At 49.5% G+C, this 16,756-nt stretch overlaps 1 protein-coding gene across 1 annotated transcript in view; it reads right to left on the bottom strand.

Moving 5' to 3' along the window:
- Positions 1–16,756, bottom strand: part of OXSR1 (oxidative stress responsive kinase 1) — a 63,569-nt gene that overhangs the window by 29,949 nt on the left and 16,864 nt on the right. The window contains exon 4 of the mRNA XM_084511130.1: positions 10,274–10,415. Within this exon, the coding sequence (XP_084367256.1) occupies positions 10,274–10,415 (142 nt within the window). The remainder of the gene's footprint in view (positions 1–10,273; positions 10,416–16,756) is intronic.

Genomic DNA, 16,756 nt, shown 5'->3' with positions numbered 1-16,756 from the left:
ATAACATTTCACCACGCACCTCGCATTAATCTGCACGGAGAAAGGAGGGGAAAAATTGGAAAAAAAATAATTTAAAAAAGCACATTCTTCCCCCACCTCTTACAAATATCCCAAATCCTTGCGCAGAAAAAGGCAGGAGTTATTCTTCTCTCCTCCCTCGTGCACCATGAGCGCAGAGCTGGCACGATGGCCTGGCCGAAGCATCCCCGAGGTCTCCTCCTTCCTGGCGTCCGAGGATGCTCAGGCTGCTGCCAGGGTAATTTTCAACACATCCTCTCCATCGTTTGGGCCTGCTCAGTTCCTCCCAATATCCAGAGGAAGATATTGGCATGGGGAGAGTCCCCCCTGGCACGGAGCAGGACAAAAGGGACTAAAAATTCCTCTCCGTAAGGGCTGGAGAAGACGGTTTTAACAGCAAAGCAGCGCTGCGAGCTGACTTCAGCCTTCAAAGCAGCGTTTCAAGCCCTGCCAAACGCACACCTCCTGCCAGCAGGGACCATCCGAGGGGCCTAATCCATGGCAGAGGCACAATTGTAAAAGGAGAGGAAAAATACTTGCTTTAATGATGAAGAAAACGTAGACAGAAATGCAGGGAAACACTGAGGTTGTATGGGGAGCCAGCCTCCCAGGGCTGATTTAAAAGCAAAAGGGGCTTCAAAGCAGTAAGGAGATGTGACGGTGCCACGGGAATAACCAAACCTAAAAGAAATCCCCGCTGGTCACCCTGAGACCTGCCCATTTTCCACATCCTCCTCCCACAGCTGGGAGCTGCAGCCACAGCAGACCATCAGGCAGCAGCACGTGGGGACCCTCCGATTAGGCACCTTAAAACCATCCTTAAGACAAATTAATGAGGTTTAAAGCGACGAGGAGGGGAGAGGGAATAGTGGTTTCCTGTTTGTCCTCTCCAGGAGATGCTCAGAAACTCGCCTGTTGAATGTGAGACGTTTTTGTCCCTCCAGGCCACGGTTACTGCCAAGTCCAGGAGTCTGAAGGCAGTTCCCACTGGCATGGCAATGCCCCTGTCCTGAGCTGACAGGTTCGGAGTAAACCGTGTGCCTCCGGCATAATTACCCTACTGGAAACGGGAAGCAGGAATTATATCACCTTTTAGATGAAGTTACAGAAAGCTGGAGCAAATGCTTCTTTTGTCAGTAGCTTAACAAGTGCACCCATCATTCGGGATGTTCCCACTCCACTGCTGCCGCCTTCCTCTCTCCCAACGCCTCCAGGAGCCTTTCCCCAAAATCCTGACTTTGTTTTTATTTACCGTGCACTTCACGCCAACAGGGAAGAAGGGTTTGGACTCCCTCCAGCGCAAATCCTGATTCTGCACCACCTCAGCCTTGAAAGGTTTCCCAGCAGGGCAGAAATGCCTCCTTCGTTTGCATTCTGAACTGGTTCAGCTTCCCAGAGCTACCCAACCTTACGGTTTCACTTGCATCACATCAACGCCTCCAGGCTGGGGCTGGGCCACAGGCGTTTGGTGCTGTATAAACAAAATTGATCCCTGATCCAGCAAAATCAGCATCCAGCTACAAGAGAGCTGGAAGGCAACGCGGGGATGCTCTCCAGTTGCAAGTGTAGCACTTCCACGCTGCCCTCGTTTCATTTTTCAACAGGCAGGAGAAAAAATTAGGTTGGAAACCACATCCTAGCGGGCTTGTTCCCTCTATGAAAAGCCCACTCAATCCCTTAAAATCCTTCGGGATCAGCTCTGCCTTCTTGGCACTGTCCCGGTGTTGTCACTGCAGGGACGTTAGGGTTAAAGGCAGACTTGCTGCCCCGAAATGGAGCATGACATTTCCAGCAGCCAGCTGCGAGCTCGCAGCGCCGGCGTACGCAGCACAACCCCGCAGCACAGACTTCGAAGAATTTGCCAGCAAAGCAACGGAGCATGACAAGTTATTGCTTTTTGAATAACCCTCTTCATGTTGTTTGGAAATCAGAAAGGATTCGCTTGGCCTGTGCTCAGAAGTCTTCTTCAAGAGTTACAACTACGACAGCAATGTAAGGCCGCTGAAAATGCAGGATGTGTAAGGGACCTGGGCGAAGCGTGGCATGCCAGGACTCCCGCAGCCCAGCAGCAAGAAGAAAACTGCAAAGTGAAGGGGAAAAAGGAAAAAAAAAGCCCTGATTATGAAGCCTTGCTGTGCCTTCTCTTCTAAGCTGCCTGTATGTTACTCTAGGACTCGGTGCTGGCTGTCAGCGCGGCCGTGAGTCATCTGCCCATTGGATGTGATTTCCATCAACTGCACCCAGAAACGTTCACGGGCTGAACTCTGCAGCGCGTAATTTGGCATGAAGGAGGCGCGGCTGGTCCTGCCAAGTTTCATTTAAAAAAAAAAAAAAAGGTGCGAGATAGAAGAATTACTGCTTTCTGTTACCGGTAACGAGCAACTCGGTGTTTATGGATGCAACCCATTGCTGCAGCCAACGTTACTCCGAGTAATTTGCAAAACGCTTCCAGGACAGGCTCTCTGCTTTGTTAAACACAAAGAAATTTGGGGTGTTGTACACCAAAGAGCACCATTCCCTCCCCACAATCAACCACCTGAGTCGTTTCAGTGCTGTTACCTACGTTACCTCTTCCCCTTGCCTTGCAAGGCAGGATACAAAGTTACAGGAGGCGCCTTATCACTCGAGACAGCGCTGCAAAATGGCAACGAGGCTTGGCACAGCAGGATTTTTATGCTCCCCAAAGCCAACACGTTCAGCTTCACATAGGAGACGTTTGAGACAAGTGTGCTGGAAGCGCTGGAAGTCAGAGCGCTCCCGTTCTCGCTCAGCAAAGCCATATAATATTTCCCTGCCCCAGGGGTGAGCCTGAAGCATTAAACTTCCAGGTGAGATGCAATTACTGACCTGCACGGTGCGGTACTGAGCTCCGCAGGGGTGGATTTGGGAAGATAACCCAACGCCAGAGGGCTTCCAGCAGCACGGAGCGGGCAGAGCAGCATCCTGCTCCTCCCTGCACCCACCTGCACCAGCAGGGAGGCTGAGAGCTCGTAGGGAAACCCAGGATTTATTTCAAGTCTCATACACATGGGAATTATTTTTAAAGCCTTCAATTCGTATCTGTAAGTGGACTTTTCCCCTCCAGTGCTGCAGAAGTGGGCTGCTGCTTGAAATCCAAGGTTTGGGGTCCCAGGAGCCACGACTCAGAAGCCCGATTCAGTTCAGGTTAAGTCACTGCTTCGGCTCAGACAGGGGGGAGCGCAGCGAAGCAAGCTGCCGGAGATGTTCCTGAAATCTGGGCTGTCACCTCGGCGAGCCGAATAGCTCCGAGGATTTGCAAGACGCTGAGGCAGGACAGAAAACGTTGAGCCAAGTCAGCACGAGGCTGACAAAGGCAGACAGCGTGGGGGGAAGAGTGCCACATCACTTACTGCCTCGCCGCGTCAAACGCCGTTATCACAGCGGCTGCAACTCGCCTTTATCTCCAAGGATGATGTCCAGCTTACGCCTCTTGCTCCTGTGCCAACTTTGATGGTTTTCCTTCTCTTCCCACGTGCTCACGAGCCGTGTGATGGTTCAAACAGAGGTGTGGTGCGGTGACAGATCCTGTCTGCCTCGGTCTTTGCCTCCCACTGCCGTGCCTGAATGCCATCAGCGTTCAAGCTGAACCACTCCTCGGTGCAGGGGCAGAAAACTAACCTTAAGAAGTCTTTCTGGGCAGATCGGCTCCTTCAGGAAGATGAAGGAATGGTGCAAGCACTGCACCTCGCCCTGCCACCAAGCACCGAGATGATCTAACCACAAAAACCTCCACAGCCCTGCTTCTTCCTCCTGAGGATGTTTCACAAGCTTGCCCCGCTGCACATCGCTGTTTGGTGGCGTCACACAAGCACAGGGGATTTGGGATTTCTCCCATAAATTCACCCCCTCAGCCCTTCCATTTCCTGAGCTGACTTCCTCTGGAAGGACGGCAGCAGGGAGGAGAAGCAGGGTGTGTAGCTACACACACACAAAGCCACCAGCATCGGTAGGTGATGGAGAAGGGAGAAATCCGAGACACCCAGGGCTGGCAGGAGACTTGCCCCTTGGACTTTCTGCTCCAAAACCCAGAATAAGACGATTTTAGGGGAAAGATCTCCTTATTTCATCCCACTTTGAAAGTTAAGGCAGTTAAAAATGGGGTGAGTTTCCATTGTAAAGTCACCTTTCAGTAGAAACAGTCCTCATGAGGCTCCCAGTCCATCTCAGTGATGCTTTCCTTACTTTCACAAAATGATGATTTCTCTCCAGCAATTCCCTGTTTGTTGTCCTAGACGTGTGGGGGTTTTGTCTTGAATGCGTTTGAAAGCGTTCAGCTTTGAAGTCTGATAAGGACTCCGCAAGATGGGACGTGATCTGATTTAGTAAACGCTTAAAGTTAACATTTCATGAGGCTGCACCAGAAATTGGAGCGTGCTTAACGTTACCACACAAACTCGGCCAATTCAAGCATTTCTGATGCTTTAGAGTAAGATGTGAACAAAGACACTGAAGTAGCCTGAATAAAGGCTTAAAGCTTCTCCCCGCATGCAGCTTTTGGGATCTCTGAAGGCCAGGGGAGCTCCTGCGTGACACAGGGGACAATATTCAAAGCCAAATTTTTGAAGCGTGCTACTCACTTGACACATGGATGAACATCAGTGACTTAAACAACTTCTCTACTGCTGGAAAGATGTTGAAGAGCCTGTCCCAGGTCACCTACTCCCTCCCAATAACCCACAGCAGATAAAAGCAGAGGCGGGAGATGCTGCAAACAGGGTGGCTGTGAGTAAATAGGAACAGCACTGGGGTTCTGAAAAAGCAAAAGGTAAGCGAGGGTGACATTTTCTCCTGCTCTAACTAATGCTGCAGACAGGAATGAAGATTACCAGCCCTGAACCACGTCCAACCCAAATACTCCCGACAACTCAGGAACTGCTGGAGACCACACTAGTGTAGTGTGCAGCTCGGGTAGGGCTCACTGACCCGAACCTACAAGCGCTGCTGAACCTTTCACAGCTCGCCCCGCTCTGTCTCCTGCTCCTTTCCTTCCCAAAATCAGAGAACCTGAGCTGGAAGGACTCCCAAGGAGCATCGAGTCCACCTCCTGAACTCTCTGCACGTAACTTCTTATCTTCATGGAACAAAGGGGACAGAAAACCTAAAAGCCCATCTCCGTTTAACGCAGCTCCTAACAGTTGTACTGAAAAGTTTGTGTGTGTGTTGGGTTTTTTTTTAGGCTAAATCAAAGCGATTTTGGCAGGGCATGCAGTGACAAAGCCCAGGGGCAGCACCTGGGTCATGCAGCAAGTGTCCATCTTCTGGTGTCCCCATGGAAGCAGGCACAGGGACCTCAAACCACGCTGCCGCCAGCCTGGAGCCGCAGCAGGGCCCTGCTTCCCTCAGGAAATCCACGTTCACCCCAGGAACTCTGATGGCCAGATTTCAGGCTTTGGGGCTGAGACAGTTTTCCTTGAAGCAGATAGAGGCAGTCTCCACGGGAGCTATTGTTTCTGGCTGGCTGCGGATTTGGGATTTACATCTGGTTCTCATTTTCTCCTTGCAACCACAGGGATTTTTTTTTTATTTTATTTTATTTTTTTTAAGGCAATGAATTTCTGGATGATGCAGTGGAAGAAACAGCCACCAGGAGAGCAGGCTGGTTTGCCAAAGCCCCACAATACTGCCCAGTAGGACTGCGGTGCGCACAGCGGGGAGATGCAGAGGTCTTTGTGCTCGCAGTGCTGCCCAGCCAGGTGTTTATTTGGGGGAGAAAATCACCGAATGCAATCCAAAGCACTTCTGCTTTCCCACCGAGGAGCCCACAGGCACAAGAATAACATTTCCATCACTCTGGCTACTCAACAGTTCATAAATTCAAGCTGCAAAACTTTTAGTAACCAACACCTCTAAAGGCTACTTCTGTCCATCCTTTATTTTCAGGGAGAAGAGACCCAAAGCACACTGCCCTGAATACAAAACGATTGCAAAATACCGGTCTGGAGTCAGAACCTTCATTCCCCTCCCTTTGCTCAACACTTCTCGGCCTCGGGGGACACGATATTAGTCCCATACCTCCGAGGTGCCAAGTTTCCGTAGGAGAGGGCAGCCTCTGTGAATCGGATCAGGGCAATCCCCTTCCCATGGCTGAGCAAGAGCTGGTTTCCAAATTACTGGTGGCCTGACTTAAAAATAAATCAACCTGGCAATTAGAGGGGAAAGGCTCCACATCCCGTTATCCCCCAGTCTTTCCTTGCCAAATTTCACTGCTGAAACACTCCCTAAAAGATTACAGCCCCGGCTGGAGGGGGGCTGTGAAGTTTTCTTCTGGTTTCACTAACACATCTGCCAGAAGGACACATCGAGAATTATTATTTCCAGGGTCTCTTCAAAGCTACGTCGCAACAGCTGCCACAGCACCCTGCTGTCCCTGTGCTCGCCAAACTGATTTAAAATGAATAAAGAATTAAAAAGAATAAATACATACAAATAAAAGATGGTTCTGTACTGGAGCACGAGCTGATCTTAGTGTATCCATTGGGCTGCTGCACCTCTCTCCTCCCCAAACAGTAGAGCAGTGAAAAAATTAATAGCTGGATCACCGCCCTGCCAGTATTTCGAGTGCATGAGACCCTAAAAACTTCCTCGGCTTTTTTGTTTTAACAGCAAAACAAGCATCACGTCCATTACGCTGCAAGAGGAGCATCTGACAACACACAACCACTCCAGCAATGTATCACTGCACCTGGACCGAAATATTCGGTTACACAACGGCTAATCACGGGCAGGAGATAAGCTCGGAGATAAAAATAGGGAGAAAGACACAGAGACCTTGCAGCAGTTAATCGGCGTGATAGGGCTGTCAGCTGCCCATAAAGAGCAGCACTTGGACAAGCTTTGAACTTCCTCCGACGAGCCCCTTGAAACAATAAACCCTACCCCCGGGGTGCTTTTGCTTTTTTTATTTTCAGGTCATTCATTGAACTGCTGGGTACCTGCTGAGCCCAACACCACAGAGGAATCTGAGCCCAAGCAGGGAGAGGCTCGATGTGCCCTGAGTGTCACCTGCTGCAGGCACCCTGATAAAATCAGCCTGGCAGCGACCCCTCGCAGTGTCACAGGTCCTGGGGGACTTCACAAACGTGTCCAAGTAGGGTCTGTCCCTGCAGGATGGCTTCACACAGAGCTTTCAGAGTGGTTAACCCGTTAACAGGGTCACTGGGGTTTCAAATTGGCCTTGGGATCGCCAGGAGACACAAAATCACAAAGGGGCTGCAGAGCTGCCAGCCTGAGAGAGGAGGCAGTGCTGATCTGGGGGGGGTGATGGGGATCATTTGCTCTTGTTACCTGGTTCATGAAAATAAAACCTATTCTGCTTTCTCCTCTGCCTTTTCCACAGGGCCTCGTGCTGTTCCTTTCATCCCTTGCACGATGAAAGCCAAAAAATATCACTTTGGAGACACGCGCTGAACAGCAGCTATTCAGGGCTCAGCCTCGCTCCGGCTGTTCATTAGGAAAGCAAACAAAAAAATGATAATTTAAGCTTTCACTACGTATTTGGCTTTCGGATCTCCTCTAGAGAATACCGCCCAGCTACCCTCCCGTCCGAGGCAGGAGATTTACACTTCCCCGCGACGCCAGCTCCCCCAAACCGTAATTGGAAGTGGCATTAAGTTCAAGACGAGCTTAGGCCGGGTGAGATTCAGCAGCAGCAGAATGTCATTAAGCCGGTTTTCCACGTGTTCACTTAATTTACCCATTTAACGTGGTACATAATTCAGAAGTATTGAGCCTCTCTGCTGTCAGATACACGCCCTCTGGTCCGACGGATGATTTAGAGCAGCAAGGAGCTGTCCCCGTTTGAGGTCAGCATTCGGGTCCTGACGTTAAATATCCCAGCTGAACTCTGTGCCTGGCTGGACTGCTGCTCACTTTGGGGTTGTTAAAGGAAGCCCTTCAGTTCTGCCCCTTCCCAGCTGACCTGGTTTCGGCCCGAGGTGTGCTGCAAACACCGGATCCCGCAGCTCAGCCATCCCCTGGTGCCGTTTCCTTGAGAGACAGAAGCTCCAAGCTGCCCCCAGGGACCAAAACGCAGTTATTTTAAACACTTCCTCTCGAGAGCATCTCTGGCAACACCGCGAGGCTCCCACCTGTGTTCCCCATCAGGCAGGAGCAGTATTATGACCCCTCGAGTCAGGCAAAATAGGAAAACCATACAGAGATTCGTATGCGGTGCAGCTGGGACCTCTCCTCGTGCAGCTTTAAGTTGTGTTTATGCCGGTGCTGTACGCACATCTGGATAAAACGCACGCCAGCACGATTAACTCCATAAAGGAAACGTGTTTCCTCCCTCAAAGGCACGTCAGCCTGCCCAGTGCCAACCCAATCGGGAACCCATCCTTCGTGGCACAGGTAGGGAGCCCACGCACAACTTCCCTTCCGTGCCTCGAGCATTAGCACTGCTCCAGGTTTTTCTGCATAAAAAAGTTCCCCAGATCACTCTGCTCCCACGTACAGCAGCAATCCGAATGCTTTTTTCTGATAAATCACCCTACAAGTTACTGCAGGAGCCGCCCTCAATAAATAGATCAAAGAAGCTGATGCACAACAGCAGCCCTAAGCTGCACCAAGGACACGGCTCCAACAACCGCGGTGATTTCGTTACTAAATCAGAGCAAAACGCTTCGACGTGCAGGACAAGAGCAGTCCCAGCACGTCGGATTCAGTCCGTCGCAGAGTGATTCAATCTGAATCACATTTTCTTCGGAGCAAGCGGTCTGAACCCTGCGAGCATCTCGCTTTTGCTGACTGCAGGAAGGAAAAAACCACGAATATGCTTTGTACGGTCCTCACCACAACCACCAGTTCTGCTCTTCCACTGCAGCACGGCACGTGGAGAAGCACCTCTCTTTCAGCACAGAGATCACCATATGACATTTTCACAAAAAAATTAAGGTTTAACACGTTACTGCTGCTTTAACTTATGTATTTTTCAGTTTCATGAGACGAGATGAGCCAAGCAAATCAAGTGGAAATCACACACGAGCAGGGTTTTGTTAATCACTCGTGCAAGAAATGACCACGTGCTCAGCAAGCAAGATGTTCTGTTATGTTATTAGCTTCCTAGGCTGCTCGAAGTCAATTCTAGAAAACATAATTAAAACAGCTGTGAAATGAAACCTGCCTTCAGTGGAGACAACCGTCCTTGTTAGATCAGAGCTTTAATGGAGGCTGGAAGCTGAAATCTGAGATTTCCTTCAGGGAAAAGAACGATTCCAAAACTGTTTCCAACCTTCTGGTTTGTTTTAACCCCAAACAATCTACAAAGACCAGTCGGTTTGACCAAAACTATGAAATAAATGCCGCTTGGATTTTCTAATTAAAAGAACGTTTTGAAGAAAAAAAAATAAAGTCACCTCTTCTTGCGCAGCTCTCGCAAGCGGACTGAAACTTATTCCAGCACAGCAGCAGCAGTGCTTATCATGGCATTGGACCAGAAGATGACCGAGCTCAGCGAATTCCCAGGGAAGAAGAGGCTGTTGTTCCCAGCAGCAGCTTGGGGCCGGGATGATGTATGTTCCCCACAAGCTGTACGTTCTATTTTCAGTGCATACTTAGGATTGTGTCTTTATTTTTTAATGGCAGAACGTACTGACTTAGTATCCTCTCTCTCTACAGCACGCCACACCTTGAAACGCCAGGGGACAGGAAAACATGCTTTAAAAATACCTCCCAAATGACAGAGCAGCACAGAAACCCGCGTCTCAGCGATCCATCAAATCCCAGGCCATTAGCGGGCTTTTACCTACAGAATAAGTTTTTTCACTTCTAATTCTGTTTCCATCTCCTCGAAATGAAATTACCCGAATTTACATTTTGTCACGTTGATCTTGCAGCTAGCCTTAAAAAAAAGAACCAGGCTTGAAGGGCTCTTTATTCAATTGCCCAACGTTTCTTACGCAGTGCTCTTCGTGATCTGCAGCACTGCAAGAAGCAAAAGCAGCTGAAGTTTTTCCAGCTCTAACAACTACTCATTGTAGCTGGAGCTTGACCCTTGAAAAGAGGTTTTCTGTACAAGAACTTTCGATATCTTGAAGTTTACCCAAACTTACCCTGCTCATGGCTTTCCTAAAGAAGCAGCTACTGTGTAGAAAGTCAAGTTTGCAGTTTCAGTAAAGCTCCCATCTCTATTTTCCACTTTTCAGACCCTGACAGCTGGCTGTGTGGTGGGACTGCACGTGCTCAGCTGCTCTGTTTCAGTGCCATGCATTTCAGGATGATGAGAAATGTAAAATACCTGTGGATTTGCCCGTTTTTATGCAGGTAGTCCAGCCCCTCCAGCACCTCCTTGAGGATTGTGGCTATACAGGGTTCATCCAGGACGCCGGTCTTGTGTTCTCCCTTGGCCACGATGTGCTTTATAATATCCAAAACGGAGCCTAGAGAAAATAATGAAACACGTTAGCATGAACTAGAAGAACTGATTTGCAGCTCAGGGTATTTTATAAGCTCTTGGTACCCAAGTTCTTGGAATTTGTCGGGAGGGGAAGCAACAACGGTCAGGATGACAAGTGCCTGAGAGGTTCTTTGAACAAAGCAAAACGTGAATTGCACACACACAGACCTCTCGGAAGGGCTTTAAGTAGATACTGATGCTACAGCTGGAGGAGCAGGAGGGGGAAATGGAAAAAGCAGGGGGCTGCCAGGACTCACAAGCAGCAGGCAACGAGCTCGATAAAATTAGCCTCGTTCTGAGCTCTCAAACTCAGTGCAGAGGAACAGCAAGAAGAAATGAGTATGTTAAGGGACGGCACTGCCCTAAGAAAAAAAAAGTGGAAATAATTATACAGAGAACAAACGGGGCTGAATTCTGACAGTGAGTCACTTCTTCACTGCAGACAGAACTGGGATGGCTTAGCCCCTTCCCTAGAAACATCAGCCTTTAGTTTTTCTCCCAGCCGTGGTGTGAATGACATCACCTTGCATGACAAACCAGGCTTGATAGAGCAACCCACCCCCCGGAGCTGCAGCCAGGAACAAACGGAATCAATGACCAGGAACACATCTCTTGTGCCAGGTCCCATTTTGATGATATATTGGGTACTGGGCTCTTGGAGAAGATCATCTTCGGTCTAGATGCACACACACAGCTTGATTTTATTGCTCCCACAGCTCCAGCACAGGATGTCTCATTTTGTTTGCCAGGCGTGTGCTAGTTAGCACCTTCAGCCTTGAGTTTATACGGTTCCATCACCGGATAGCCAAGCGCTAGGATCTTTAAAGATCTGGGCACAAAGTCGTGTTAGCAGTACAAGTTCTTAAAGAATGAGGAAAGCAGGCACGACTGCAAGGCACAAATGCAGCCTGGACTGTCTCTGAAAGGAAACACAACACTTCTGCATCTGAAGAGCAGCAAAAGCTGAGAGACTTGGCCGTAGGAATTTGGTTAATGCGGAGATTACAAAGTTCCACCTCGCAAATTCTTGAAGCAAACTGAAAAATACAAGGCGATTTTTTTTTTTTTTTTTTAATTTTTGTCCTTTTCATCCTCTAAGGATGAAGGAATGAGCGTCAGAGCCAACAGAAAGGAAAAGGAGGGTAAGAAGAAGGGAGAACCCATGTGTGAGCAGGGGAGGATGCTGGCAGCCCTCCTGTGCCAGCAGTGAAGCTGCTCTGAGCGCTTGCTGCTCCCCTGACCGGCACCTCCAGCTTCCTCGTCCCCAAAAAAAAATTCACTTGGCTCGTGGGATTTGCAAAAGACCTGCTCTGAGCACACACTAACAAAACAGAACATAGATAAATGAAGTAGAGAAGTCCCGTTGCACAACATCCCCTCAATATTTCATGTCAGAATACTCTTCTTCGCCTTCCTTTATCCCGTCCAAGCACAGAACCACTCCTCTTCGGTTAGTTTTGACTTGGGTCTTCATCAGCTGAAGGTTTTACCCAGCCATAATTCAGGTTGTTTCTACATATATATTTCTTCACGTGAAGCTTTTAACACCCCGCAAGTTCATGGGCACATGATCCTTCACTGAAATCTCACCTTTTAGGCTGGCTGGCTAAGAAAAGGACTCTCCTGGACACCACGGGGACTCACCTGGGATTCAGCCCATCACAATCCCTATTTTAGAAGTCCGTGCTTGCAAGCCCTGGTGCTCTTATTTTGGGCACGAATTTTTGTGACACCTACGAAAAAACCACCCAGCCCCCTCCTCTTCCACTCTGCAGGTTTTCCCTCTGAAACGTGCCTTTATCTGGGGAACAAACTGTCACTTGTGTACAAGTCCAGCGAAAATATGCGGCTCTTCACCTACTCGTTTTGTCCTCCTCCCACCCACAACGCTGTCAGCAGACTCAGTTCAGAAACGTTTCCCTTCTCCTGCGAAGGGCTCGGGGAACAGGAGGAGGCAGATCAGCTGGTGCTGAAAATCCTTTGGTCGAAAACCCCCGTGTTAGCCGAGGTTGTGCTTAGCCCAGAAAAAGGAGTGGGGGCAACGAGGCTGTCAGCGAAATGCTGAGCTCAGGGAGCAGCAGAAGAGCAAAGAGCCACCTTCCTGGTGAGCAAAGCGTTGTAGGGATCATCCCCGTTTTGTTTACACGTGTTAAAAAAAAGCAGTTTTGCTCCTGGCATCACAACACAGTGTTGTATTTCTCCCAAGACACGGATCAGTAGCTGGGGAGGTCGGAGCTGCCTCCAGAATCAAAGGCAACCTTGTAAAAGTTGGCGCAGGGGGATGCGAAGAGCTCAGCCAAGCTTCATTTCCACACGCTGCTGAGTGCAGGGTTAGAAACCTCGTGATTTTCTGGTTCAGGAAGCTGCTGTGGCGGGACCGAATACCCCCAAAGAGAAAACCACAACTTAAACGGGGAGCCCCTCAAAGACAAAGTCACGGGAATCTCACTGCTGAGGAAAACAGCTGCTACTACAAGGCTGGCAGTGTATTTCAGCATCAGCCTGAGATATCCAACTCAGTCATTCCCAAGCATTCCCAAGGCTGAGCGTGCGATACCCTTGGTGCCACCTCCTTGTTTGCTCAGGCAAATGTTCTCACTTTCCCCAGCGCTGGTTTCTGAGCCAGCTTCCGAACCGGCTTCAAAGAGAAGTTGGGGAAGGAAAGAGCTCACCTGAACTCTGCTGCACCTCTGCTTAAATGCAGTTGCAGCGTGGATTTGTGCTCCCTGTGTGCAGAGGGGTTGAACAATCTGCAAGCAAACAGCTCCCATAACCGAGTGGCCAGAAGAGAAGGTTAACAGCAGAAACAAGGCACATGCTACAGGTATTACAGAACAGCTATCACAACGTTTTTAAGGACAAAAACCCACTAGAATGTCTTTTTTTAAACCTTAAGCTGGGAGAGAAAAGAAGTGAAGGCTGGCTGGGGCTGACTGAAAAGCCATGCCAAGCCCAGAAGGGGAAACACGTCGGGAAAAGACAAAACAAGACTGAGGGCAGAGCCAGAAGCGGAGCCGAAATGTAAACACAAACAAGGCTGCCGTTTAATAAGGATGTTTAAAGAAGCCTGGTGATGAGCAACCGATCCCAAACTCCACACGAAGGGAAGGAGGAGATGCTTAGAGATTGATGGGGAAAAAATGCAGCTATAAACAAGTTCCTGCCTCTCGAGTGCACGCCGAGCAGCGCGCCGCCAGGAAGCCCACAGGATGCCGTGCGAGGCGAGGAAACGTTTCGTGTTGTTGCCCGATCGTTTCTGAAGTGCCTCAGCGTCGTGCCACCCATCACCAACCCCGTTGTGGTCGCAACCCCGTTGTGGCTGCTTAGGAAGCCCAGTCTCCACGTGCAAATTGAATGGAAGTTGGAAGCGAAGTGGTTTTCCGCTCAAATTACACGAACAAATCCCCCCTCGCTGCTCTCCCCCAGGACGGGAAGCTCGGCGGCATGCCTTGCCCTTTCTGGCACGGCGAGGAAACAGCTGATGAGCTCTGACCCCCTCCTCAGAAGGCAGTTTCTAATTTCCGGAAGCGAAGGGTTCATTTCCACCCACGGCAGCAGTATCTGAGCAACGAAGACACAAGAAACCTGCGAGCAAAGCAGCGTCCTGAATTTACCAGGGGGCAATGTCCTTGTAGAGGAAGATCAGGCAGAGCATTCCCTGTGTGAGCCCTAATAAACGCGATCCTGTCCTACACCCCACACACGCACACCATTTAAAGGCCTGGCACAAACAGGCTGGAATCCATCCCTGGGGAATCACCGGCGTTTCACCACCCGGTTTTGGGGGAATTGAGATGTTCAGCAGCCGTATCCTCTGAGCGCTGGGATTCGTTGCTGCTGCTTTAAGACCTCTCAGCAGAAGGCAGCGGTTTCGGTGAGCCCGGCTGCCGTCGGAGCCAAGAACGAAACCTGCACCTCGTCAGCCTCTGACAAAGCCAGGAGGAAAACGCTCAAGAAGGAAGCGCAGCCGCCTGCGGCCGGCAGCTCTGGGGCCGAGGAGGACAGAGGCAGCAACGGAGCTCGAAAGGAAAGGGAAGAACAAGTTACACAAAGCAAACCAAGACACCCAGGGAGTTTTCTGAGGTTTGCTCATTTTTTGAAGTTTTCGTAACCCTGGTTAAGGCATATCGGAGGGAGGAAGTTAAGGGAACTTCCACTTCTTGCCCCTTTCCCTCTGGAGCTCTTGTGTGGATGCCTGCAAGGGACAACATTAAGGCAGGCAGCAAGATGTTAAAATAAGGGGGCAGGACAGCCTACTGCGGTTAGGCCTGAGACATTTACAGGCGAAAACCTGAAGAAAATAAAGTAAACAACTTAATTTTTCATGTTTCTCTTATTATAGCTAGGAACGGGGACGTATCCATACAAGCTCCGCATCCCGTACTCGTATACAGCCCCTCCAGCCTCCTGCCTTCTCCCATCCTTAAGGGTTGGAAATTTATTTGTCGAGACACAAATTAACAGCCCTCCGGAGGGCCTCAGAACGGCGTAGCTCTCTCCTCACAGAATAATTCAGCGTAATCACGAGGATTTCTAAGAACCTGTGGCTTTGGTCTGGCCCCTCCTAATTGCAGCAGCGCGTTATGATCAGAGATTAACGCGGCAGAAGGAGGACGAGATGTCTTGGGTCCCCACCAGGGAGATAGGACCTAGATAATGTTCAATTTGGGGGAAAAAAGGCAAGGTTTAGCTATTCCAATATTCCAATCTCCTTAGCAGATTTAATGAGGAGCCTTCAGGAAGGCAGAAGATCCAAGAGCCCTATCTGGAAACGTGTCAGCGTTTAACAAATTCACAGTTTGAAAATATTTTTGGAGGGCTCCTCTGATTTAGCCTGGGACAGTAAAAGTTGCTGGGCGATGCAGCAGACGGCCGATTCTTCTGAGCACCTGTTTTGTGGAGTTAGGCACAGCCGAGGGTCACCTGTTAGCTGAGAGCTCTTCAAACCAGGGAGAATGTAGAGGAACAAACGGGTCACAGGCAGAAAAAGCACCAGAACAAAAGGACAGCTGCTCCTCTTCCTCAGAAAAAGCCCCGGAGAGAGGGACGGGGCATCAAAGAGCTTTAAAAGGCACGAGTGAAATCCGTGAGATGGGAATGTCAGCGAGGCCCAGAGCAGCTCAGCAGCTGTCCAGAAATATCCATCGGGGTTTAGTTTGGAGTAACAGCGGACCAAAAGGCCGGGGTGCCAAGCTGACACCGCTGAGCTTAGCTCCCTGAAAAACGGTTTCATCACCGCAGGGAAGGAGGCTGCGATTTCTGCTGAAGGGAACGAGCAGCAGAGAACTTCCCAGATCTGCCTCGGGCTCACGTTGCCAGAGCTGAAGGAGGGTGTCAGAGGGACGGGGCACACCAGCACCTCTTCTCAGTGCCAACGGAGATAAATAGCCCAGCTTCTGGGACAACTGCTCTCTGGCTTCGTGGGATACCTCCCCTCGGAGATGTTTCTGAAATATCTGCCTGTACGGCCAGGTTAAGCTTTCAACAAGCTGACTGTACCCAGAAAATAAATTAAACTGCCCTCAGAACAACAAAAAGAGGCTTGCATCCAGGACTGTTTATCAAAGCAATAACATCCATGTAAGCAGAACTATTTGCAGCCTGAAAACGCACGCCAGCATCGATTGACACTGATGGAAGAGAAGCAGTAAGATCCTGAACTTTTACCCAGAAAAAAATCCCAAGTAGGAAACCACAATCAAACAGATTTGATTACGTGCTCACTGGGATGCACAAATCTCAGCCCAGGCTCTATGAATAGTTCGATGGAATAAAAGAGTTAGGCTCCACCTTTTTGTTTTTCCTTCCCCTTTTGGGTTCATAAAAAATAGCCCGAGTTTTTTCCTGTTGAGAAATTCAGCTCATTATTTTTCCCACTGGCTGACAGCTGACCACGAAACTCGGCCCGTGTATTACTGATAAGCAGTAAGCCGAAAGGAATGAGAAGCAGTTCTGAAAGCATCTCTCGTGACATAAATCACCCGGCCCAAAAAACAACAGGAAAGAGTCTCATTAAAAGTGAATGGGAAAAGCTCTTCAGTCAGAAAGCTCCAAATAAAAAAGTTTCTTGCCCCGTCTTAAGGGCTATCCCATAAAACTTGTCTAGGGCATCTAAAATGCAACTTCTGAAGTTCAGCCACGCAAAGAGTAGAAGCTGGAAGAGGCTGGGAAACCTCTCACGAGGTATTTCCTGCATAAATCCTAACAGGTCACCCTCAAAAGTCTACTTCAGCCGTTCCCCCAGCCCCCAAATGTTTTGTTTTAAGTGAGAAATCAGCCCGTCTTTTATTGTATGCCCCTGGCCTTCAACGTGGGCAACAAAAG

This window comes from Aythya ferina (genome assembly GCF_964211825.1).
Source record: "Aythya ferina genome assembly, chromosome: 2".
Classification (NCBI taxonomy): Eukaryota; Metazoa; Chordata; class Aves; order Anseriformes; family Anatidae; genus Aythya; species Aythya ferina.
This window is presented reverse-complemented; position numbering and strand designations above follow the sequence as displayed.